The sequence below is a fragment of the Meles meles genome, chromosome 14, assembly GCF_922984935.1.
Source record: "Meles meles chromosome 14, mMelMel3.1 paternal haplotype, whole genome shotgun sequence".
NCBI lineage: Eukaryota > Metazoa > Chordata > Mammalia > Carnivora > Mustelidae > Meles > Meles meles.
Window position 1 is genome coordinate 37,130,860 of NC_060079.1, and position 27,775 is coordinate 37,158,634.

A 27,775-nucleotide genomic window follows, 5' to 3' on the forward strand; every position below is an offset into this window, starting at 1 on the left:
GCTGAGCTGGTCTCCCATCTAACTGATCTAATCAATGACTCTGAAGAGCTGGGGCTCCTGGCTCCGCCCCCGCCAGTCTCTTTGCCGTCTCCTATTGGGTGTGGGCCGAGGAGGCAGGGCCTTGTTCCTCACGCGGATTGGCTGGCAGGGAATCAGTATCAATGTTTAAGCGGCGGCGTGAGGTGAATAGAGTCAGTCAGCAAGAGGCGCTGGGGAGAGAACTGGGACTGCGAGCCCCGCGGATGCGGCAGCGACGGAGGGCGGCTGGGGAGACGCTACTCCAACTGTTGAATTTTCACCTTTCATTTCCTCCGATGCTTTACTTGCGGAGATGGATTTATTTGCTTTGAAATCCGCACGTCTTTCGCAGGCTATGAGCTGATCCTGACAGGCACCAGATTAAAAGAGACCACCCGTGACAGAAAAGGAGGAAAAAAAAAAAAACAAAAAACCCTCCACAACGGACTGCACAATTAACTATGCACACCGGTGCTGGACTTTGTGAATAGAGAACATTGAGAGGAAAATCATGAACTATGATGCGGGGCTAAGCTGTGAACAGTCACTGGAATCCTGATTTTTTTTCTTTTTTTTTTTCCCCCAAGACTCTGAAAGATTTGGGGGTTCCTCACGCCTCATCAAAAGGAAAGGTTTTTTTTTTTTTTTTTTTTTTAGACAAATAAATAAAAAAATAAATACACCTAGCAAAACAGACGCCTTGTTTTCCAGACCCTCGGACCCCGGCAGAAAGAGGTAGAGTAAAAGTGCTGCTGCATTCAGCTACACCTTCCTCCTTCCCTCCCTCCCTTTTCTCTCGCTTTTTCTTTTCCTCCAAGACATGAATCTGGCTTTTCTTTCTATAGAGTGAGTCAGAGAGAAAGCGTTAGGAAGAAGCCGCAACTAATGTCTGTGAAGGGAGGACCATGAGGCGAGAGTGAATTCGATTCGTTCCACTGCTTCTGACTCATCGGGCAGATCGGAACACCTGCATTTCTGGATGTGTCATTCCCGTATGTCGAGGCGCCTCGAGAACCCGAAATAATGTGTAGACAGACCTGTGCCTAACATCCCCTCGGAGGTCGCTCTCGAGGGGGTGGGCGCCCCTGGCTGGACCGCCGCGGCCGCAGCTCCTCACCCCTGCCCCCCTCGAGTCGCCCAGAGAGACTGTGTGAGAGCGAGACTGCAGAATGCATCACGCCAAACCTTGATGTGTTTCTTTCATCCAGCCCACTCCTACTATTAAAAAAAAAAAAAAAAAATTGACGGGGGAAAAAAACCTCGCACTTTATTCGCTTCAAATATTCACCACTTTTATTCCTCGCCAAGGTTTTCCTTTCTAGATGAAGAGGACTGGGAGGCAGGGCTATTGGAAGGAGATGCTGAATAGAAAGAAAAGAGAGGCACTTGACAGCCCAGCCCTGTGAATGCAGAGACTGTTTCCCTTCTAGCGAGAGACAGGGAGAGTGTGTGTGCGAGGACTGGGAGGGTGGCTCCCCCTTCCTTTTTATTCCGCCTCCCCCTCCCCCCTTCAAATCTGCACATCCAACCATGAGTTGCCTGTTGATTTTCTTTCGCCTGGGAAGAAAAGCAAACTGGAATTAAACTGCATCGAGAGAAGTCCTTGCTCTCGCGGAGAGAATGGGATGGTAGCGGCGGCTACTGGCTTGGCATAGAGAAATCACAGAGTGTGTGTTCTACGAACAGAGGCGGAGAGAGCTATATACGCCCCCCCCCCCCCCCCCCCAATAGACTCACGCCGCAAACGCTGATCTGGCTGTGGCTTTCCTGACTTCGGGGGAGAGCCTTTTCCGAGGAAGAGAGGGAGGAGCCTGGTGGAGGGAGGAAACTACAAATCCGGACACTAGTTCTTTGCGCTGCATTTCCTCCCCTCCCTTTGACTGCTCCGAAAGGAGAGAGAGGAAAAAAATACGCTTGGCAGGGAGATGCAGTCCGCTGCCGCCTCTGCCTCAGCCAGCAATGCAAGATTAGATCTCTAAATGCAGCAAAACACTGCCTGAAAACCGAACAGCCCGCGAAGCCAGCAGACATTTCACCGGGCTCCGGCGAAGCTTCAAAATATACCAGATTCTCTCTCCGTTGCTCCTCATCCCCATCAATTTCATCCAGGAGACGGGAAACAAGTAAGGATTTCACTTTCCCATCTGCCTCAAGACACACCTCCCCGCTCCCTCCCCCACCCGATGTGAAGAGTATTCCGGTGCCCACCGCGGGAGTGGATTTGCAGCGCCCTAGCGGGAGCCAGGAAAATCTACCGATTCTTCACCACCCCTTCTAGACGCGATTTCCATCTTATCGCTGGCTTCATCGCTCAACTTTGAGTCGCCCCTAGTCCCGGCGGGAGAGACAAAGCCCCGGGCTCGCCCCCAGTCGCAGGGAGCCGCCGCCTTGCTCCGTGCCCCTGCAGCTTCGCTGCGCCGCCGCTTCTCGCCCAGTGCGGATGCTGTAGATCAACAGGTTCGGGGAACTTGAGCGGAATAAGGAAACCGCCGGCTGCCGCAGCCCAGGAGCAGAGGGAAGGAAGGACCCACAGACTTGTGGCTCGTGTCGCGCGCGCACGCTGCGCCCGAGCCCCAGGCTGGCGCGCTCCCACTCGCTCGCCCCTCCAGTCCGGCTGCTCCTGCCCCCACCCCACCGGTCTGGGATGTACCTTTCCATCTGTTGCTGTTTCCTCCTATGGGCCCCTGCCCTGACGCTCAAAAACCTCAACTACTCGGTGCCGGAGGAACAAGGGGCCGGCACGGTGATCGGCAACATCGGCAAGGATGCTAGACTGCAGCCGGGGCTTCCGCCCGCAGAGCGCGGCGGCGGCGGCGGGCGAAGCAAGTCGGGTAGCTACCGAGTGCTGGAGAACTCAGCGCCGCACCTGCTGGACGTGGACGCGGACAGCGGGCTCCTCTACACCAAGCAGCGCATCGACCGCGAGTCCCTGTGCCGCCACAACACCAAGTGCCAGCTGTCCCTCGAGGTGTTCGCCAACGACAAGGAAATCTGCATGATCAAGGTGGAGATCCAGGACATCAACGACAATGCTCCCTCCTTTCCCTCGGACCAGATTGAGATGGACATCTCGGAGAACGCAGCGCCTGGCACCCGCTTCCCTCTCACCAGTGCACATGACCCGGACGCCGGCGAGAATGGGCTCCGCACCTATCTGCTGACGCGCGACGACCACGGGCTCTTCGCGCTGGACGTCAAGTCCCGCGGCGACGGCACCAAGTTCCCAGAGCTGGTAATTCAGAAGGCGCTGGACCGCGAGCAACAGAACCACCACACGCTTGTACTGACCGCCCTAGACGGCGGCGAGCCGCCGAGATCCGCCACTGTGCAAATCAACGTGAAGGTGATAGACTCTAATGACAACAGTCCGGTCTTCGAGGCGCCCTCCTACCTGGTGGAGCTGCCAGAGAATGCCCCACTGGGCACCGTGGTCATTGATCTGAACGCCACCGACGCAGACGAGGGTCCCAATGGTGAAGTACTCTATTCCTTCAGCAGCTACGTGCCTGACCGCGTAAGGGAGCTCTTCTCCATCGACCCCAAGACCGGCCTGATTCGTGTCAAGGGCAACTTGGACTATGAGGAGAATGGGATGCTGGAGATCGACGTACAGGCCCGAGACTTGGGGCCTAACCCCATCCCGGCCCACTGCAAGGTCACTGTCAAGCTCATAGACCGCAACGACAACGCGCCGTCCATCGGTTTCGTCTCCGTGCGCCAGGGGGCGCTGAGCGAGGCCGCCCCGCCCGGCACCGTCATAGCCCTAGTGCGGGTCACTGACCGGGACTCGGGCAAGAACGGGCAGCTGCAGTGCAGGGTGCTGGGCGGAGGGGGGACCGGCGGCGGTGGCGGCCTGGGCGGGCCCGGAGGTTCTGTGCCCTTCAAGCTTGAGGAGAACTATGACAACTTCTACACGGTGGTGACTGACCGCCCGCTGGACCGGGAGACCCAGGACGAGTACAACGTGACAATCGTGGCTCGGGACGGGGGCTCGCCTCCTCTCAACTCCACCAAGTCGTTCGCTGTCAAGATTCTGGACGAGAACGACAACCCTCCTCGTTTCACCAAGGGACTCTATGTGCTGCAGGTGCACGAAAACAACATCCCAGGAGAGTATCTGGGCTCCGTGCTTGCCCAGGATCCCGACCTGGGCCAAAACGGCACAGTGTCCTACTCCATCCTGCCCTCGCATATCGGCGACGTGTCCATCTACACCTATGTGTCTGTGAACCCCACCAACGGGGCCATCTATGCCCTGCGCTCCTTTAACTACGAGCAGACCAAGGCTTTCGAGTTCAAGGTGCTTGCTAAGGACTCGGGGGCGCCCGCGCACTTGGAGAGCAATGCAACTGTGAGGGTGACGGTGCTAGACGTGAATGACAACGCGCCGGTGATCGTGCTGCCCACGCTGCAGAACGACACGGCCGAGCTGCAGGTCCCGCGCAACGCTGGCCTGGGCTACCTGGTGAGCACTGTACGCGCCCTAGACAGTGACTTCGGCGAGAGTGGGCGCCTCACCTACGAGATCGTAGACGGAAACGACGACCACCTGTTTGAAATCGATCCCTCCAGCGGCGAGATCCGCACGCTGCACCCCTTCTGGGAGGACGTGACGCCAGTGGTGGAGCTGGTAGTGAAGGTGACGGACCACGGGAAGCCCACCCTGTCGGCGGTGGCCAAGCTCATCATCCGCTCGGTGAGCGGCTCCTTGCCCGAAGGCGTTCCCCGGGTAAACGGCGAGCAGCACCACTGGGACATGTCGCTGCCGCTCATCGTGACTCTGAGCACTATCTCCATCATTCTCCTAGCGGCCATGATCACCATTGCCGTCAAGTGCAAGCGCGAGAACAAGGAGATTCGCACTTACAACTGCCGCATCGCCGAGTACAGCCACCCGCAGCTGGGCGGGGGCAAGGGCAAGAAGAAAAAGATCAACAAAAACGATATTATGCTGGTGCAGAGCGAGGTGGAAGAGAGGAACGCCATGAACGTCATGAACGTGGTGAGCAGCCCCTCCCTGGCCACCTCCCCTATGTACTTCGACTACCAGACCCGCCTGCCCCTTAGCTCGCCCCGGTCAGAGGTGATGTATCTCAAACCGGCCTCCAACAACCTGACTGTTCCTCAGGGGCACGCGGGCTGCCACACGAGCTTCACGGGACAAGGGACTAATGCAAGCGAGACCCCTGCCACTCGGATGTCCATAATTCAGGTAAGAGACTTTTAGCCTAACTGGGACTGTACTTTATTGCTGGTTTTTGGAGCTGTCCTGAAACCTTTGAAACAGGACAAAGCCACACTGCCAGCCGCAGTGAGAGGGAAACATTTTTAAGTGAAAATGGTTTACACTTTTGCCACCAAGTGTACAACATATTCTATATACATAACCCCTCCCATGTAAATAGTCTAAAATCTAAAAGGTGTGAATGTCTTACTTCTGCTGTATTTTAAAGTTTATTTTTGTAGGCTTAAAATGTTAGCAGTGTTCACTATTTAGAGTTTATTTTACTTTAGTTTTATTCATGGGTCTGCATTTCTCTCCATAACAAAGGATTCCCAGAGTAGGAAAGAAAACATTTTAGTTGAATTTGCTTTTTAATTCTGTTTTAAAAAATCTGATGCCAAAAATGAAAGAAATGTATACTCAAATACTCAGAAGTTAACTTTTTCAAAAACAAAAAGAGCAACTAGTCAGAATTCCAGAGCCTGAATCTGAGCTAAGTTTTCAGTCCTCCACCAGAAAAGTAAGTTTTATATTTTAAAAAGTGTTTTTAAAGAATATGAATCTGATTTATTCTTTACAGCAGAAACTGCATCATGATGTCTTAGCATAGTTTAAGCTTCTAATATGTGAATTATCCTCTGACGCTCTTTCAAAATTTGAATGAATGTAGGCTCTGGATAATGACCATTACCTGTCTATGAAAAGCTTATATTTATTTTGTCCTGATCTGTTTCTTGGAGTCATTGAGGAAAAAGAGAGTGCACCAGAAGGTCACAGACTCACTTTATATGGTTGAAAACTGGAGGCAAAGTTGGCAGTAAAGGCACTTGATGCACCAAAAAGAATTTCAGGATGCATTTAGTTTGTATATTATGTATTTTCAGTATGTCTGCGTGATATTTAATATATTTTAGATAGTATAATGCAAAGTTATTGATATATTTAAAAAAAAAATCCTAGATGACTGACCCACGGACATAGATTCTAACAATAGCTGGTGACTGTACTCACTCCCTAGCTTCTTTTATCCACTATTAAGTTGTGTCACAGAAAAACTTAATTCTTGCTTATTATAAATGCATGTTGCTACAAATTACTCTGGATGAGCACTACTTGAAATTCAAAATTGAGTTTAACTAAAAGTGACACTTTGGGAGGAAGATTAGTTTGGGGCAAATGAAGATAATTGGTTCATAATTTTATGCTTTGAAAAGCAAATACCTTTTAATGACACTTGACTCAGTAATGTTTTTATTATTAAAATGAATAGTAAAATTTCATAACCTTATCCTTTCTAACATAAGTATAGCAAATGCTAAAAAGTTAGTAAAATGTATTTTCTTATAATAGTATAATGCCCTTGTAAAACAGAGTCTTTTACTTGGTGCTACTGAATACTTAAGTATCAATTGTAATATTAAATCCCACTTTTAAGTGTGTCTACTGTATACCAGTAATCATGTTTTTTTGATGTCTATAAAAGATTGAGCAAGAAATATATTCCTTGAAAAATACTATGGTTTCTATGAAAGTCTTTCTGTGACTGCATACTGGTATTTATGATAATCTCTTTAGGGAGGTATGTTGAAGTATGTATTTATAGATCTTTTGCAATCATTTTATATATATACATATGTTAAATACCTTTTTTCTATTTTCACTATTGACAGTTACAAATATATCACAAGAGTAAATGTTTAATTTTCCATTTCAAGTGCTTTTAGTTGAATTCTTATTTAGGTTCCAGTAAAAATGAAGTTGGTATAGTAGAATGTTAGCAAGCCTGGTTCCTCGGTCAGATTAGTGAGGAACAACTTTGAATGGAAGTATCCAGAAGGTTTCAAGGGACAGGGGTACCTATATTGTATTTACACCATGCTGTTCTTTAAGCTCTTCATTGCTTGAGGAACGGATGATGGTGTTGGTGATGATGGTGATGATGATGATAATGAGGATGATGATGATGATTCCTCTCAGCAGTAAAACCTAAGCCAAAGCAAATCTTACATGTGCAGGGAAAGAGACAGAAAATTTAAAAAGAAAACAAAAGACAAACTTCCTTGTCATTCCCTTTCTTCTAGAATCTTAATCCATGCCATAAAAACACAGAAAAACTTTCAGTTTTTAAGTTCTTGACATTTTTTCCAAGGTGACTCGATGTTACATATTGTTCCTGCCCTAGAAATACCCTCGATTTAAACTGTCAAAACAGGCACTCCTCTTCCTCTTCTTTTTTTTTTCCTACTGAGTTTTTGCAGTCTTATAAAGAATGCTTTGTAAATTCCTAATATGTTAATTTCCTCTTAAATATATATCAGGTTCTTCTCAGTACCCATTGTTGACAACAGAGTTAAATAACTATAGTGACCCTCCTTTCCTCTTTTTCTTTAAACTAGCGTGCTGCAAACACTTTGTGCTGAAGTGACATGCTTAAATTCAAGTGCCCAGGTATCCATAACCTTGTTTTGAAGTGCATTTATTAGTGTGTATATTTAACACAGCCTGCTAAGGAAACACACTACTAATCTCACTTGTACTTCTGAAAGCAGTATTTTAATCCATGGAGTGCACTTGGACTAGCACCTACTAGGTCTGCTTTAGCTTTATTTTCCACCATGTTTGTGCTATTTAGAAGGTGCACAGTGTATTTCTATTGATGGAGTGAAATGTATTTCGTCATTGTTTTGAGATACACTGGTATGAAATTTAAGAATTTCAGGATGTAGAAAACTCATATTGCAGCTTAAATTAAGTTTTTTTTAAAAATATCAAATGATATTGTGTGAGTCACAGGGTCTAAATTTTAAGGTTAAGATCTGTAGTTTCTTGGGCATAAGAGTATTTTTATTAAGTGAAAACAGAACAATCATGTAAGCTGGTTACACATGTAATCAGTATGTAGAAATAGTGGTTTGTGAGAAGAGATTTTATTTCAAGGTTTTTACAAGTTTCTCAGATGATGTAAAGTCAGTCTGAGATGTGTCTAAATAATAGACTAGTGATTAAAATATCTTCAATAATGTGAGTCATAATACATTGTTATAATTAAACGTTTTATTCATTTTAAAGCTGTAACATTCAAATTTAAAAGTAGGATCACAGATTTTGTGGTAGGTAAGGGAAATAGATTATTATACAAATTTATAACAGCACTTTTCATGGGAGTAATTTTCATCTGAATTATCTCATATGTTAACATGAGAATCTAAAATCAAGTAGGGATCATTACTAATTGTCACGAGTTACTGCATATCAAGCCTTATCAAGAATTATTTGTTCAGTCTCGGAGTAACTTCTCAACAGGTGTTTTCAACGAAGGCCTAGCTGAGAAGAGGCTGGGGACTTCTTCACTGTTGGGAGAATTTCCAGTTTTGTTTGAACATCTGTGTTTTCAGATTTTTTTGTAGCATTACTGCAAGTCATTTTAATATGAACTCATAGAAGAAAATATATTGAGCCAGCAGAATAAGATCTACTAAAATAAATTTTAAAAAAGAACACATTCTCATGTGGTGTTTTATAGTTCAATTTCAAAAGATTCACATTAGGATTGACTTTAGACTTTTTATGCTAGGACGAGAAAATCCTTTTGATATATGTGCATGGCCTTTTCAATAAAAAGGAATTAAATGCATGGTAAATACAGTCAGTCCAAATATATAAAAATGAGATTGCAGCATAGAGGAATAAAGTAGCATAGCATAGAAAATAAACTCAGTATTTTAGAATGAAAAGGTGAAAGAAAAAGTATATCTTTACTAGCAACATTATCTGTTGTCTGTCTTTAGTCCCACATCTCTAACGCAAGAGATTGCTGACGATAGGGACTCTGATGAGCTCCCAAGATCGTGAACTTTAAAACTTCATATTCTAGTATGTTAGGATTTCAGTAACAAACATAAAATGTGTGAACAATTTCTTTCTTCATATATAATTTTGAGGTTAATTTTCTGCAATGTTGTTCTAAGATAGCACAATTTGATTAGTTATAAACCCTCATTTTCATAAACACTATATACATCTCTACTTATAAGATGGACTAAGGAAGGGGATGTCTCCCATAGCAGGCCTCCAAGAGTGTCTTCTCCACTTGTCTTTTTTTTTTAATTTTTAAAAGATGGAAGGATTAATTTCTGCTTTAACATGAGTACATAATCATAGCACATTTTTCTGTTTTACCATATATTAAAAATAGTATAAATAAGATACAATAAAGCTAAATTAAAAGATAATCAGCCTCAAGGTGTTTTGCGTTTCTTTGAAGAAGAGTTTAAAATTCAAATTATTATCATCATTTTTAATACATTGTTACTTTTATTCTTAGTTTTGTGTGCACCCATGAAAATCTCAGCTCCAATGTGAATTTGGGTGCATTTGTTTATTTTGCAATAAATGAAAACACAAAAGTATATATTTTTTTAATTATATGAATTCGAAACCTGAGAACCTTATTTTTACGATTAGTTGATACACCTACTCAGAGGTAATAACCTCTACATCCATTAGTTTTTAGTTTTCAACAAAATTTCCAAAATGCCAGCCAGGTAAAATATTTCATCATCCTTTCACCAAGATGATAATTCATCAGTCTTTTAAAAATGTAAGAGTAGGATAATTTTAAAAATTTTCTGAGCATATGAATGAGTTTATAATTTTACTTAAGTTCTATGAGTGAATTTTATAATCTCGATAAATATTATCATATCCAAGTCTACATAGAGGATTTTGGAATTTTAATCTCGGCATCTTCATTTTATTTAAGGCTGTATGTGATAATGAAAATTATTACATCATAGATAAGCATGTCCTAAAATTCCAATCTTAATTGCTTGAACATATTTTTTAGTGAAGAAAAAAATTTCCATGTTCTAAAACATTATCAATCACCTGTGACCATATTGTTCAAAACACATTCAAAAAATTAAAAAAACAAACATAATTCCAGAAGCTTTTCTTAATAAAGTTGAAGTTATATATTATTCACTTTTTTACAGTGCATATAGATTTATATATGAGGTTAAAATAAGTTGGCTCCCTTAAAATAATCTCAATACCTCATTAAAAGATTAAGAAATGCACATATTTAAAATTTAAAAAAACTTAAAAATCTACAGATAAGTATTTAATACTATTTACAAATATAATATTTATATTTTCTAATGTTTCATTACCACTATCGGGCTTCAAAGTTTTTACTGTTAGTGCTGCTTATGTAATACAATGTAATAGAAATATATCTATAAAAATAAAAGTTATAAATTAAGAAAATATTTTGTTAAAATTATTAAAGGATTATATGTACTTATTGCAGTGAAAGTTGGCTCTGAATATATTTATGAAAATGTGAATCAAAAAACTTCTTGGCAAAATTAAAGTATGTATATTCGTGTATCTATCTCTTTATATTTCCCATATCATGTATATAAATACTCAAGCACAGATATTAGCCCATTTTATACTTGTTTAGTTCCAAGGCAGCTCTCCTCTTTTCTAAGATGAAGTTAGACCTTCCTTTTTCTCTAAAAATATGGTAAAACTTGATGATTGCACTGTTTTCAAACTTCAAACATTTTCAAGTTCCTTGAAGTAGAACCAGTCATTCTAGAGCAGAGAATAAGTTGAGCAACGACTGGCCTTCAGTGTACAATTGGTTGGAGTTTATGTAGATGAAGAGAAAAAAATTTTCATCCAAGTTTCTGATTCTTTTGGAAGGATGGTGGGATGGTTGGAGATATTGTGAGAATATACATCTTGATCCTGGTGACAAAACAACCTCAGGGGAAAGATGAGGCCGCTAGAACCATGCTCATGCCAGTTAGGAAGTAAAACTTAACTCCCTTATGCTGAGAAGCCTTGCAATATACTCAATAGTGGGTAAATTCTTACAAATGCACCTGCTAATTATGATATTAGTCATTGCTCCAGAATGTATTCCCTTCAGTGATACTTCTGTTTAATAAATCCCACAGGGCATTATCTTAAAGTCGTATTTTAGTAAAGTCATTAGGGAAGGTTTTTTTTTTTTCCCCTGTACTGAATTCCTTTAACCAATGACTGTATATTTGTTAGAGAATGGCATGAAGTTCATTTTGCCCATCAATTTGAAGATACTGTGACTTCTGCCACCCACCTACAATACACTTTTAAAGTTCATCAGGCCTACACTAATCTATTGTCGACCTATGTTAGCAAAGGAGACATTGACAAGAGTTTCCTTCAGCGGCACACAGTATTTTACGGTTAGTCATAGCTTTCACCACCAGCTTTGACAGTGATATATTGCTATCCTCTGGTCTCCTGAAATAAATTATCTATAATAAAGAAGTCCTTAATGACATCAACATTCCCAGCTGTGACTAAGCAGAAGTTTGCTTGTGCTTCCTAGCTACTGTAGAAATTCAGTATTTTTAAGGTAAAGCCAAAAAAGAAAAAAGAAAAAAGAAAAAAGACACAAATACAGATGCAAAATTGTGGCTGTGTGGGTGGCATCTTTCCCTTGTATGCACAAAGTTCTTCTAGTGATAGACTGTAAAATTGGTTTCAGACAGTGTTTGAGAGAATCTATTGATATACATGTGACACACTTCTATCCTTTCTGGTCTTAGTGACATTCTGATTACTGGTATTTGTAGGCCTTGCCCTGGATCTATTCCAGGCAGTTTTATTGTAGTGAAATGGCTCTTACAGTTCATTGAGCATCCAGCATAACTGTGCTGAATATGATTGGCGCGTTTGCATATATTTATTCAAAAAATAAGGCAGTTAAACAGCATAATTATGGGAAAATGAATCATAACAATAAAAGACCATTTAAGTTAACAAGCTTTGTGATCAAAGGATAAATACAGGTTGGATGAATGAGACTTTAGATGTAACTAATCTACATAAATAGACTTTGGTTTGATTAGAGGAATGGAATATATTAAAATAATTTAATGGTATTAGAAATGCATTTTTTTAGTCATTTTGAAATATTTAGAGACATGTTATTTTCTTTAGATTTCTACTCAATAATATATTCAAGAACCATATATATATTGGATGCAAAATGGGCAAGATACAGATTAAGTATAATCATGTAGGCTTTTTTGGCTCTGGAATCCACCCTGTCTGAACAATATTATTATTTTTTTTAACTTATGTTTCTGATTGATTTTTAATTAGTGGAACACATTAAAAGAACCATATAAAAGACAACTTCTTGTTTACTTTCTTTATCAGCTGAAAGCAGCCTTTGTAGAATTTGAAAGTGAGAACATTAAAACTCTATTTCAAGTTTTCAAAGCTATACCTTTATAATTGTTTTTGTAGATATATATTGTTTTTAAGAGACACTGGTTACATGTTGTAAATTATATTAATACATAATGTAGATAATGACTTTATATTCAGAAAAATTCCAATGTTATTTTAGTGGCATATATATTTTTTCAAAAAACGTATTTAACTTACAAGGTGACTAAATTTCTTTCTAACAAGTATGGTTCTTTAGAGATGTTTTCTTCCATTTCTTTTGGTGGTAACTTTTAAAAAATGTAATTTAAGTATAAGTCAGCAATTGATATACCTCTTTACAGTATTTCTGCCTGAATCATTAATAAACCCTCTGAACAGTGATTGGATTACAATTACACCTAGGATTTTCATGCCATGAAATTCAATAAAACTCAAGTTGAAATATACACATATTTCCTAAATTCCAATAGCTTCCTTTTATAAAGTGACAATGCAACAGGTATTTTATTATAGGCAGAAATGGTCACAGTGGCTTAAATAGCTTTCTTATTTCTATTGCCTAATCTTATACTATCTGTGTCTTAGACAAATTCCTCAATATTTATTTGCAGGATGAACACTTTCATCAGTTTTGAAACCTGAAATGATAGTTTTTACCTTCAAGATATATTTCTTTTCTTTTCAATTCACAGACCCTAGTATAAATGACTTTGCTTAAAGCTGTTTATTTTATTTTTCACACAACATAATTTATCAGAGTAAACTGAGATTGTTTTATGACTGAATATTCAATAGATTTTTTGCCAGAGCAATTCCAATATGCAGAACTGATATCTATAAAAAAAATTCACCTATGATTACCATGAGAAGCATTTTCTTACCAGAGTGTACAGTGGACAATATGTGCTTTTTTTGCCAATATCTCCATTTCAGTAGATGATATGACAATAAGAAATTAGAATGTTTGAGATAAAATGTACTTAAAGTCTCAGCAAAAGTTACTAGGGAAAAAATATTACCATCTAGTATTGGGGAGGGGAAAAAGAGAGTTAGTTCCAAAAGGGGTTATTTTCCATCTCAGACCTGATAATTGCTTAATGACATATCTTTGTATAAAGATTTGTCATAAAAACTTTCCAAACAACCTTAAAAATAACTTGCTTTGATTTCCATGGTTATGTCAGCAAAAAATGGAATATTTTCTAAATATTGGTGAATTTATTGTGGTGTCCTCTTGGAACACATAAGTCTTGCTTTCTATTTTGCTTTTGCAGTTTTGCATCTATTTCAAAATAGTTCATCCCAAATCAACTTACTGCATTAAGAATATAAATAAGGGGAGTTATAAGTCATGAAAAATAAAAGAGAAATCAATCATTTATCTTTATTATTATTATTATCATTAAGATGGAATTAAAGACTACATACAAACTTACCCTCATGTAATTTCAAGGCAAGACACTTGATTGATTTATTTTTATTATTATTTTAAGCTTTGTGTGACCTCCTGTTACATTAATGAATTTTGTTTTGTTTTGTTTTAAGCCAGTGCCTAATGTCTAATTTTAATCTTGGTTGATTAAATCAGAATTTCCTGATTAAGAAAGTTTGGAGGCACACTTGACAATTGGAATCTTACTTGGCATGGTATGCCAGAAATATATTTGCAGTTTTAAAAAACAATGATAATATGTTGATGCTAATGCATGAATCCAACTGTAGAGAAAGATAAAGGGTTATTGAAAGCACGTGTGTGTGTGTGTGTGTGTGTGTGTGTGAGTGAAATAACAATCATTTTAACACAACACATAGATTGAAATAAAAAGTTTATAACTTTGCACTTTTAGCATTGGCAGATACACGGATAATAGTAATTATTAGCTACATTTCCAGATCCTGACCTTCTAGGAAAGCTACTATTTATCTGTAGATGATAATAAGGCAGGAAATAAGTGAATTATCCTATTACACAAATCCCACTCAGAGGAATTTCTTTTTTTTTTTTTTTTCCACTCAGAGGAATTTCTAAGGGTTATTGGCAAAAGCCTATTCTATGGTGTGGCCCTGATATCAGATGGGCCAATACCAACAAATGAAGCTATATGCCTAAGTGGAGAGAAACTAAACTAAAAGACAAGGAATACATTTAAGGAGAATTTCTTTTTTCTGATTTTGAGCAATAGACTTTCTGCATTTTTTTTTTATAATCAAGACAATTACATAGTAATTTGGGTTAGAATGCATGCCCAGTTCCCCATCTCAAAACCCAATTTGTTACCACCTGTGGCTATTTCTATTAAAAAAAAAAAAAAGAAACATAATTACTATGAGTCTCAGCAGTCTTAGAGTAAATTTTTGCAATTACAATACCTCCCTCGGGCAGATGTGTGAAAATGGCAGATTAATTCCTGCCAGGATCTTTCTGTTCCTCGTACATTTTTAGGTTTGGTGTTGCCTGCTTATTAGAGTGGCTCTGTTTGCTCTGGTTAAAGGTTATGTCAGTGTTTCCACAGTAAATCTCTAGAAATGAAGATCCACAAGTCAGCCATTAAATTTTGCCTTAGGCGAAAGTTGACATGTAACGTTTTAGCAAAGGGGTAGATAATATTTTCCCTCACGCTCCTCTGTTGCCTGGTTAAGTTTGAAGTACATGGTAGTAGGACCACTTGGCAGTGTTGAAGAAAGCAGGACAGACTGGAAGTAAAAATAATAAAAAAAGCAGTCTTTTGAACTGTAAAATAATATTTAATCAGCAGAAGTCAGTGCAAGTATTTTTTCTTCTATGCTTGATCCTAAAGCTGCTTAATGCATAGGAATTTTTAAAAGCTGTAATAAAGATATTGAGACTGGATGACGGGAGACTTAACACCCTATTTCCATTCGTTCTTTCTTGGGTTGTGGTACATAGACTTTGTTCCTGTAAAGAACTAATTGATCTACACACAAAATAATGAATATTATTAAATCTCAACAGTTTTAAAACTCCGGATCAATGTTATAACTATAGGCAAAGCTAATTTGTCAATTAGCAGCTTAAATAGCTGAATATTGGAGGACAGAGACCATATATACATCTTGCTTGTTGCTGTAGTTGGGAGAACCTAGCATGTTTTCTAATACATAGTAAGGATCTAAAAATATGGATTCTTTGTAATCCTATGATCACCGATCGGATATGAGCTGGAGATTAGATTCAAACCTAGAAATTACAGAGGTTAAAGTCTAAGATATTATTTATATATAAACATGCTGGTAAACAATTTATTTGAAGGTGGCATGTTTTGATAATTTTTATTTATAATTGTTACCTTCTTAATAACCACAATGAAAATTCTTATACAATTCTATTGATACTAGTACAAGTTCATGGGAAAAAAGTGATCAAAGTTCACAATTATGAGTATCAAGCTTTCAGTGAATTCGTTTATATATATATGTACACATGTATATATATATATATACACATATGTATATATGTGTGTGCATGTGTATATTATAGATACACACAGTATATTAAGAGCAAATGGTGTTGGAAAGAGTATTTGTCTTTTGTCCTATTCCTTAATATGCTTTATAAAGTATTAAAACCATACAATTCAAACGTTATGTCTCTTTGTTAAGGTTTTAAGAATCATATAGTTCTAGTAAATTATTATGAAAAATGTGATTATTTTATCTATGGGACATTTTTAATGAAATGAAGTTACAGATAAACCATAAATAGTAATTTTGGGACTATTTTTATTTGTATTTGATAATATATAATTTTATGATTTAATCACTTTTGTATCAACAATTCACCATATGATAATGGGAAAAGGATATCACTAAGGGCAATTATCAATGTGTATAATAAAAATAATCCAACCTACAAAATTTTTCTCAAAATTTCAGAATTTACTTCATGTAGGTGGTATGACATTTTTATGCACGTATTGAGGAAACATAAGCTAAGCATTTACTTAAGCAGTATGTTGCCCATTTCAGTATTGTTATTTAAAACACATCTACAACCTGCAGGGTTGTTCAGTCCATAATCAATTCAGTTAATAAATAACAAAATAATTTAAAAAGCTCTTGATTGAAATAATTTACTACCTTTAAGCTGTTCTAGGACTTAATTACTATTTATCTGAATTTTAAACCTTAACTGCAAAATCCATATCAAACAATAAGGAGGTTTGATAAAGTTTTCAAGCAGAATGAACTTTCAAACCATATTAAAAATCTAATTATCTCCACTGCCAGATAGTTGAGATACAAAGTGAAAGAAAAAATAATAGGAAGGAGCATTGAAATGCAAATTTAAGTTTAGGATTTATTGTCAGTTAACATTCAAAAATAAGAGAAAGGTTTTCTGAAAGATTATGGTGTTAAATATTATATAAGATAAACCAATAAATATCAAGTTCTCAGAGGGACATTTATACCTACATTTATCCAAACATTATAGTTTGAGCCCATCCATAAATTTACTCTGGAATACTTGGCATTTTGGGGAAAGAAGGCATAGCATCAATGGGTGCTGCTGTCTCCAGATGGGTCTTGCTTTCCTGTCACTAAGAAAAGCCTGAGTACTGGGAGCAGATACCCTCTCAGTAGATCAGAAACTGGGCCTATAATCGTCCGTAATCTGTCTGAATTTTACTCATTTCTCTGAATGTGCTTTCCTTGACCTATCATACATGCTTTCTTTTAAAAGGATACAGCTTAGAAATCTATTGGAAATCTGACTTCTAAACAATGTTGGAAAAACTGTGAATGTCCTACAAATATACCAGGTTTTGTGCATTTATATTAGTCTTCACATAAAACCATAGAATCTGAAAACATATTATTTGTTTAGAAATTTCAAAAAGCTGTTCAGATATTTAAAAATCATCAAAATACATAGTTTGAAACAAAAGGAATGGAATTATTATTTGTGTCTTATGCTGACTTGTTCTATTTGTTTTCTTCTTATTCTTTTCATCTAGTCTCTTTTCTGCACTATCCATTCAGAAAATATATTTTTACAGGGATACCTTAAGAACGTTGTACATTTGCATCTAATGTAAATATTTTTAAAGAATGCAGATATATGTATAGATAGATAGATAGATAGATACAGATATAGATATAGAAGAGCCCATGGTGTTGTTTATCACCTTAAGCTATTTAACATATTTAACTATATATATGTACATTCAGACCTCAGATGCCTATAGTTGATTCCTATAGTGGAGCTATAGAGGGGTGAGTTGAATTTGAGAAGGGTTGGATTAAATAATATTATCTTTAGCATTATTAAAATGCATTTAATACATGAGAAACTTGTTTATTAGTTAAAATAAAAAGCTTTTTGGATTTTCTTTCACCTAGACTTTAAGAGATAACATATTGATTTCTTTTATATAAAAGAAATGAAATAAACCTTTTCATAATTCCTTACTTTTATTCTTGGGACAAGAATGTGCTCTACTGAGATATAGTAGAGATAAAATCCTCCATCTGCCATTCCTGTAAATAAAACATTTATTTATTTATTTATTTTAAGTAAACTCTATGCCCAATTTGGGCCTTGAACTCACAACCCTGAGATCAAGAGTCTAACACTACCAGGTGAGCCAGCCAGGTGCTCCTAGAGCATACCGTTTTTTTAAACTACTTGATAAACCTTCCTTATATATTAAGCCTATGCAGGTCAGAGAAATAGACTAACGTATCAGTTTATAACATAAGGAAAGGAAATTTATAGTTAAACTTATTCAACAAATACCTTTGAACTAACGCGTTTCTCAGTGAGCCTCAGTAAAGTTGGGCTTCATTTTAAGCACTCATCATTTAACTAGAGATGTCAAATCTCCCAGGACACATCTGTTATTTAATGATATTAGAGTTTGGGTTTTGTTTGGTGTAAGTGTAGGATGTGATGGAAAGGCACTAAGGGTGGGAAAGGAAAAGAGCGCTGATTCAATATCCCCAGGTAATATGATATAAATAATTGGAAAATGGAGATATCATTTCAGTTGGTTAATTGTAATAAACCTATTATCTTGTTAGAGCATTAAGGTAGAATCAACATGTTGGGAAACAGATAAAAGGTGCATGAAAGCATTTAAAATTCAATCATTAGGTTTCATTGCACCCATCTGCTCCCAGGAAATATAATTGGAAATTTGATTCATTGACCTTTAGCTGCCATTTTGGACCACAGCTTCAAAAATCTATGTTTTCAAGTTGGACATTTGAAGTTAATTTGATAAGAGCCATATTCAGTACATTTTTAACCCAATTACCTCTTTGAACAAAATTTGAAAACATAAAATCAGGCTTAATGGGCTGGTGTATATTTGACAAAGAGTCAGCCTAGTTATTTAATCCTGGATATGGTTAAACCAACTGATGTTCAAATTCATTAAGGTTTCGATTAACTAGAGGGACTGCTGAACTTTTTTACTGTTATTTTATGCACGAACTCCTGCCTCTCATTAAATATTCTCTGGGTCCATATTATACTACTTTATGCTTACAACATCCAATTACTCTAGAACTATATACCATGACCCAAGGAAAAAAGGCAATATGTAGTACTTCAGGTGGTTAACCTGAATTTAAAAAATTCTTGCACCTCTCTCAATCTCTTTTACCAATATAAATGTGATGCCACAGAACCTTACCAAAATATTTCTTATGTCTTAACTCAGAAGAGTGATACATAATAAAATTATATGCCTAACATGAGAAATACATCATGTAAATTGATCATTATTTCTTGTCAGCATTTATGTACTGCTCTGCTCACTGAAGTTCATGTAACTTGGAAAAGAGTCATGATTAGACAGGTGTTTCTTCAGCCTATGGGATCAAATTTCTGAAATATTTATATAGTGATGAGCCAGATGTACACAGCTTAACCTTATAATCCCATTTCACAGCTTTTCCAAATACTTGGAAACTTGTTAAGTAGGAAGCTGATTATTTTGGCAGCATAGCTCCATTAATAGGATTCAGATCTTCCTTGTTTACAAGCCAGTGCTGCTAATATAATCTAGTATATTAAATCAACAGGGAAACTGAAAAAGTAGAATCCATCCAAGGGCTAATTGACAGGGACGTCTTTTCTAAAGCTTGTTAATGTGTTTTTTATTGACTTTCTAATATCAGAACACACATAGCACAGGTGAATGATGTAACTGTTTGGGATACTGTGCTACTATTGGTTTGGAATGAAGTAGTTATATCTCCAACTCTTTGTGCTTTTATTGTAATCTTGATATAAGCCACATAAGACCATGCATCTGCCCTTTACAAATATTCCTTTCAATATCATCTCAATTGGAAGGCTTAGTGTCATTTGACATGTGAAATTATTTTAAATGCACTCATCTTTTTTTTTTAATGAATAGAGGCAATACAGAGTAATGTAATAATGTGTCATGATTTTCATTATGCTTATTTATTGGTTCTGCAATAATAGACGGAGAGCTTATTGTTATGCTTTCAACTTGAGCTATTTATGTACCGTGCTACTAGGTGCACCATTTCATATTGTGATGTTCTGTCCTCTTAAGAAAAGGGGCATCAGGAACCTTAAATCAAATTAGACTGCAGGAAGAGTTTTATACCTTGTCTTTTTTATATTAAGTATATAGCTTTTATAAACTACCTAACTCTGCTTGAATAAACTCATGCTCCTTCACAGACAGGAAAAACCTATTTTTCAAACTATATGTGACAACCTGATTCGGTTTTCAAAAGAAGGGAGGAGAAGGCAAGCTATCAGAAGAGAGAAAAATTCTTCCTTTTTTTTCACTTCTTTTTTGGGAAAAATTATCTACTTTGTGTCTTATATTAATACAAAAATGTGTCTAATGTACATACAAGCAGGGCACATAATACTTTTTTCAAAAAACATAGAATTAAGTAATGTATAAAGAAGAGTTTCTCAAGGACAATTGAAAGGTAAATATATGAGATTTTTGGACATTTGGTTTTGTGCTCCATGACAGATATTCTAGATGAAGCTACTCCACTGAGACTGTGCTTCTAGACCTGTGTAGTTGAGATTCCGGCGCTGCTAGTCTATTGCCTTTTGGATTTCAGCTCCTCTAACATTGAACTGGGAATTTGTAGTCAGCCTCTAGGGATGAATTGGCTACATTTGGTTGCAAGGCCAGTTACTTCTTTCCTATTTGATTTTCACCAAGTCAATGGTTTCCCTAGAAGAGATTTTACTGTCGGGGGAATAACAGCCACTATTATAAAACTCTTAGATGCAAAAAATCCAAGTTTTTGCATTAAAATAACTTCAGATTTTTTTGTTCCAGTATGTGTGTCTTCAAGTTTCTTTCTTTTTTAATTTTATTTCCCCAAATTAAGTGATTATGTTTTTATTTATTTGTAGTCACTACAGTCATTTATTATATTTTTAGCCATTTTGTATTTTAATAATTTTTACTGCAAAACCTCTGCTAAAAAAATATACCTAAAACAGCATCTGGTGCGTTGTAAGAACTCATTACATATCTGTGGAGTGAAAATAGAGAAAGTTACATTTATTTTTTTTTCAATTTTTAAAATTTTTTATTAACATATAATGTATTATTAGCCCCAGGGGTACAGGTCTGAGAATTGCCAGGTTTACACACAGAAAGTTGCATTTAAAACGTTATAATTGCTGGGCACCTGGGTGGCTCAGTTGGGTAAGCAACTGCCTTCCACTCAGGTCATGATCCCCGTCCAGGATGGAGTCCCACCGGCTCCCAGCTCCATGGGGAGTCTGCTTCTCCCTTTAACCTTCTCCCCTCTCATGCTCTCTCTCACTGTCTCTCTCTCAAATAAATAAATAAAATCTTTAAAAAGTTATAATTGCTTATGATTAAGTACTCAGAGGTAGCTGTTGCTAACCTTTTGTTGTTAAGATCCACAGTCCCTTCTCTAAATACAAATCCGAAAGACTCGGACCTGAACTGATTTAAGACTATTTTTAACCTTTACTAGTTTCACTTAGTGTTAATATCAACATTTTTTATTGAAGAAATATTAAAATGTTTAAATTTGAGGTATTGTACCATTCTCTGCTGGGATAGGTAATACATGACATGTACAACAAAATGTCATTCTGAAATATGAAAGAGTTAGGGATTACAAAACATGTCTTCTAAGGGCCAGCATTTTGAATAAGGGTTCATAAACTGCTCTGTCTTCCCATGCTGTTAAGTACACACATAAACATGACACACGACTAGATTTTTTCCAGGTATATATAAACATTATATCTTAAGCTGCTTTTTGCCTAAAATTATATAAATATATCACAGGTAGACATCATCCCATGTCAATGATGTAATTTCATAGTACCTTAACAATGCTGGAATTCTGGACCAATTAATGGGTAATTCATTTAATTGGTTACTTGCTAATTGGCAGTTTGATGCTTTACACTGAGATTCAACTCCCAAGGTTCTTGGTTTAAAAAAAAATCTATCTGTAGATATCTATCTATCTATATCTATCTATCTATAGATAGATAGATAGCTTTTCTATCTATCTGTCTATATATATATATATAGCTTTTCAGTCCAGAGCAGGTTGCTTAACCTTTTTTTTTTTCTGTTTTCTTATTAAGTGTAATAATATTTGCTACTCACAGAGCTGTCATAAGAATTCAAGATGCAATATGATTATGCATAAAAAGGATATAATCAATACTAAATGTTGAATAAATATTAACACATGGTTACTGTTGTTGTTAATAGCAAATGACATAAAACACTGAAGCAGTTAGGGTACTGATATGCAGGCATATTTTCCATAAAAATAATATTTCAATTGGCCCAAATGTTAGCAATTGTTTAAGAGTACAATTTTATTCCAGAATACTTATGATATTAAAAATTAATTTTACTGGGATGCTAATTTATTTTATCGTAAATTTCCACTTTGACCTCTCTAAACCAGGTCTGGTCACCTTTGCTTTAAATGTTAAGTAAACATTTCAAAAAATGACCAATTTTTGGTAGACTGTCTTCTGAAGAAATAATTTCCAGATATTTAAAACTTCTTACACTACCAAAGTAAACTCTGAAGTGGAAAGATGTTATTAAATCTTCCTTAAGAATTGTGCTTTTTATGCAGGGAGACCTTGTGGGAAGAAAACTCACACCAGGTAGAAACTGAAGAAAAGTTTGCACAAAAGAACTGTTGTAATGAATGCCAGAAATTTAGAGACATATGATAACATCTGATTTCATTTACACTTCTTTTCATGTGAGAAAACTGAAGCACAGAAATGTTACTCACATATATACAGCTAGCTAGGAATAGCGAATTAGTGTCATCTGACTCAGAGTTTAGGGTTTCTGTTCCTATACCAGTTGGGATATCATGTTTGACATACATTTCTCCTGAGGTATCTATGGAGTATGAAAACATTGTATAGCATGAATAATTGCTACTTCTAGTTACTGCAACTTACTTCCTAGAATGCAGGTCAATTTGGAAAAGAATTCCTTAAGGCCTCCATATACTAAGCTTCAGAAACTCGGCTGGGACCTGTGTACATATGACACATTGCCTCAGGGTCTTTCAAAGTGACAATTGGCTGAAGCTTCAAGAAGTTCTGTAAGTTGATCCTATAGAATGAAAATATTTCCAAATTTTGGAGACTCCAGAAGCAGTCCAGGATCATCAGATTTGATCATGGAACTGGCTTTGATTCTTTTATTTGAATCAAAGTTGACCAGTAGACCTCATTGCTTTTATCTTTGTTTAAAATGATTCAGAGCTGAACAATTATAGGAACAAAGCCATTCAAGGGGGTGTGACCTGGTATCAGAACTCAGTAGGAAGCATTGATTAACAAGCAGTATTAGAATGAAAGTAATAAATCTGTAAAATACATCAGACAGTGATAAATAGGCTAGAAAGCAAAGCATAATACATACGAAAGGAAGATGGATCATTACAGTACTTACAAGTTTTGTATTTGAAATGGTGCAAAATTTTGAGTCAAAAGAAACTTCTTCCTCTTACTTACTCATATTGGGACCTCCGTCTAACCTTTCATGATTTCCACAGGCCTCAGTTTCTCCATCTGTAAAATAAAAATTACAATGGTTCTAGCTGGTGAGGTTGAAAAGAAGGAATAGATTTGGAGAGGTTGAGAAACAATGACAAAAATCACCCTGTAAAATACATAAGGAAGCGCAGGCGATAAAGGACCAAGAACAGAAGTGTTCTTTTTTCTGGGAAAGAACAGGTTACTTACTCTTATTCTAAGTACACTCTAGAGGAACTTGTAAAACACTTCAGGAAACTTAATGTGTTTAAGTGCATTTTGTTTTCAGGTGTTCCCATGATGGTACTGTTTCCATAGTTTTAAGTAGTTTGGAATTGAATATAAGCATTCTATGAATCACCTAACACTGAAATCCACTTAAGAAAAGATATGAACAGTTTTTTAATCAGGCACCTTCAAAATGCAAACTCTGTGAGAGAAGTCTGTCCCACAGAGGATGAAAATGACTTTTGGGTTTTTTTCCCCCCTAAACTATGACCTAATTAAACAGAGTGTATATGTGAAAATGCCTCATTAGTATTTTATCTACAGGAGTGAATGAGTGAAAATTGTAATTAAAAGGTTAAGAACTGAGACTTAGTTTTTCTAAGCCAGGAGCCTGCAACTTATTTCTGTTAAGAGTCATATAGTAAATATTTTGGGGTTTATGGGCCATACAGTCTCTGTCACAACTACTCAACTCTGCCATTGAAGCATGAAAGTGGCCATAGACAACATATAAATGAAAGGGCATGGCTGAATTCCAATACAGCTTGATTTTCAAAAACAGATAGCGGGCCAGAGGCCAGGGTTCACCAACTATTTTTGTAAGGCATTACTAACTGTTAACATTTCTTAATTTCTTTCCATTTGTGTATCTTTAAAAAAAAAACTGTACCATGTCAATTATAAAAAGTCTCTAACAAGATCAAGGTATTTGTCCGTTATTTCAAAATTAGATATGAAAGAATGAAAGCCTATTATCTCTGAAATGATTGTGTAGGTAAGACCGCTGCTTTTACTCAAGGAGAAAAAATTCTTAGAATTGAAGTCTCCAAGCAAAGAAAGCTGGGGATACTTGAATTAGGTATTAAGTGTCAGTCTGATAAAGAGTAGAGATAGTTCATTTCATTTTGTGCTAATGTTTAATTAAAAATCTGTTAACATTGGTAAAGACATTTGGCTTTATTTTAATTTCAGGTATGAATGCCAACCTAAAATAGACTCTTCCCATTGAATCATACATTTTGAATGTGATACTTCTTCCTATATTTCAGTAGGAAAATGATAAATATTCTAGTAATCTAATACTCAAAATTTGATTAATAATTAATTTTTCTTCAAATTTAGGAATGCCTTTTACTTTGTAATAGTCATTTCTGAGGACAGGTCTTCCAAAATCCTTGTATATTAGCTCTTAAATTTTCATAATTGTATCCTCACATTACTCTTGTTTTTCAAACTAGAAATTCAAATACAATGGATAATTTTTTTGAAAATTTAAAATTGTATATGAATTTTGTAATTTTGGAAAACATAGTAAATTATCTTTGAAACCCATGCAAAAGACCGGGGGCTTCAAAATTCCTCCAAAGTATTTACTAATTACTGTAAAATATATTGGTTGGTTAGCTGGTTGCCTGCATTATTGTCCCTAAAGAGTTAAAAATTCTCTATCAAGACTTGGAAGAAGGAAAAAAATGAGAAAGGTGTTGCATCACTCAATTTCACCTTGAATTCCTTCTATTTTTTTTAAATCCTATTAGGACCTGGAATATACCTATACAAGTGACTATTTGAAAGGCAGATGCAAAATCGGACAGGAACCTGATCTTATTGATAATTTTTTTCATTAGCAAAATGAATTACCTGAATAATTGACTTCATCTTATGATTAAAAATTTAATATTTGGGGGAGCAAGACTGGTGAACTCTGTATATCAAAATCAATTCATTCACAATGTTTTTAATTTGAGTGTAGTTTGAAAAAATAAGCTGATGAAGTGGATAACAGGCATACAGTTTGGTTCACCTTTTAAATTAGTTCTTGTTTTTTGGTATTTACATGATGATTGACTATAAGTAATACCTTGAATTTTTTTTGCACTTTAAAAGGTAAGTGTTCAGAAGTGCCTATTTTGGCAATTTATATGTCTGTCATGATGGTAAGTAATCATACAGTTAAGCCTACTGCATGCATTAGAATATTTGGTAATAAATGGCGATAGTTACCTTTTTATGTTATTGGCCAAAGGAAAAGAAATCTGGTTATTGGAGTTATATAAAAATGTTCATCTATTCAAATAATTTAACATGCAAGTATAGAAGGTAGAAGTGCAGACTTTTTCAATGAGTTGTCTTATTATTAGGGGTGTTAGTAACATTTTTTTTCTTAGTGTGTAACAGTAATTTTTAAAAGCACTTCAAGGCAAGTTACATTAATTTCTCATTAACAATTCTGAAAATATTGGGATGGAGCTTTATTTTTCTCTGTTTTTAAGAGAGGCAGTGCAGCAACTGACTGGTCCTAGCAGTCACCGGCAAGGGTTATTGTTCTGCAATGAATTGGTTATATGATGGGTAACTTTATGAAAGTTAGCTGTAGTTTCTCTGTTAAAGAAACCATGTAGATAGTAACACTATTATGTCTTCTAGGTCAGTTGGAAAGAATGAAAAATAAATATCACTAATACTGTTTTGTAGATCCTAATATAAGACAGAATACTCCAAGCCTCGTATCACAGAAAGTGCACAGTGACACAAATTACATAAATTTAGATTCAGTGCAGTATTGTTGTCCATATTAGCTAAATGAATTAGACTGAAAACTGGTTTGAATCTAAGTAAATCAATTTATGACAACTTCCTTTTACTTGTTAGCAAGTTCTTTAACCCTAATAAGATTTCAAGGAAATGTATCTTGCAGAAGACTCAGCATTCATGGGGATAATAAGTAAAATTATGAGTCACAAATTTGTCTCCCTCCCTTTCCTCTCTTTCACTTCATATGTCAGAGTTCCAGAAGTTCTGACTTCTAATGAATGTTCATTCATTGGCTACATAGATCTTTGACTGTTCAGAGAATCCAGTTGTAGGTATTCCCTCCAGTGGGATAATCCTTCCATATTCTTTTATTTTTTTAAGATTTAATTTATTTATAACAGAGAGCGATAGCAAGAGGGAACATAAGCACAGGTGAGCTGGAGAGGGAGAAGCAGGCTTCCTGCTGAGCAAGGAGCCCTAAATGGGGCTAGATCCCAGGACACTGGGCTCATGAGCTAAGCCAAAGGCAGACGCTTAGCGACTGAGCCACACAGGCACCCTTCCTTCCATATTCTTAATAGAGATAGAAAAAAACCACGATAGGAGGAAGGCAGAGCAGATTCTTCTAAGACAACATATCTGGCTGAGTACTAGCAAAAACCAACCAAACAAATAAGAAGCAGAAAGGAATTGAACTCCCGATCTCCCTCCCTCCTCCACCATTATGACCACTACCATCACTGGAAGAAAAAGAAAAAGATTGGGTATTAGTTAGGGTTGAGATGGAGAGGCTGATTGTACTAAAGAGATTGGATTAATTGGAGATGTTGAAGTTAGCAACTCAAATTTTGGATTTTTTTCTCCCTAAGACATCAACTCATGGCATAACTCTATGCCATTGCCAGTGAGAAAGCATATCTAACATTCAGTGGCAACTTGGTGGCCTGTGGACTCCGGGCTTTAGCAAATATGAAAAAGAATGTACAGTATTCTTTATTTTGTGTGCTTTTGTAGGTAACAAATAGCAACTTCTCTTACCTTTTGATTATCTCAATTTTCTTCTTTCTTGTCAGAGATGATTTTCTTTAAGATTCAAAATTACATAATTAAATTCTGGCACACAAGTTGTTATTAAAGTTATCAGTATCCTTTACAAAAGAGTTAACACTTGCAAGAGCTTTTAATATGTAGCCACATAACTTAAAAAAAATCATCTCAGTCATCCTAATTGAGCTGTAGACTTAAAATGTTCTCTTTACAGGATGTGGCTGTTCTTGTCCTCTCATTTTTAATTTAAAGTAATGCTAGTTTTTGCTAAATGTGGTAAGAATTTTTCATGTTTTTATTATACCTTTGGTTGCAAAACACAAATGTCGATCACATTATACTTGTATAAAATGTATTATTTTGAAAATCATTGATAAATACAGTTATTGCCATACCTCATGCTCTTTGAAAATTCCAAAGCCATAGGTGCTGTCAGATAACTTTAT

General features: G+C 36.8%; 1 protein-coding gene across 5 annotated transcripts in view; it reads left to right on the top strand.

Moving 5' to 3' along the window:
- Window positions 1-233: 233 nt before the first annotated feature.
- Window positions 234-27,775, top strand: part of PCDH17 (protocadherin 17) — a 99,818-nt gene continuing 72,276 nt past the window's right edge. For all 5 annotated transcript variants that reach the window (XM_045978230.1, XM_045978232.1, XM_045978231.1 and 2 more), the window contains exon 1: window positions 234-5,230. In XM_045978230.1, the coding sequence (XP_045834186.1) occupies window positions 2,663-5,230 (2,568 nt within the window). In that variant the 5' untranslated portion in view covers window positions 234-2,662. The remainder of the gene's footprint in view (window positions 5,231-27,775) is intronic.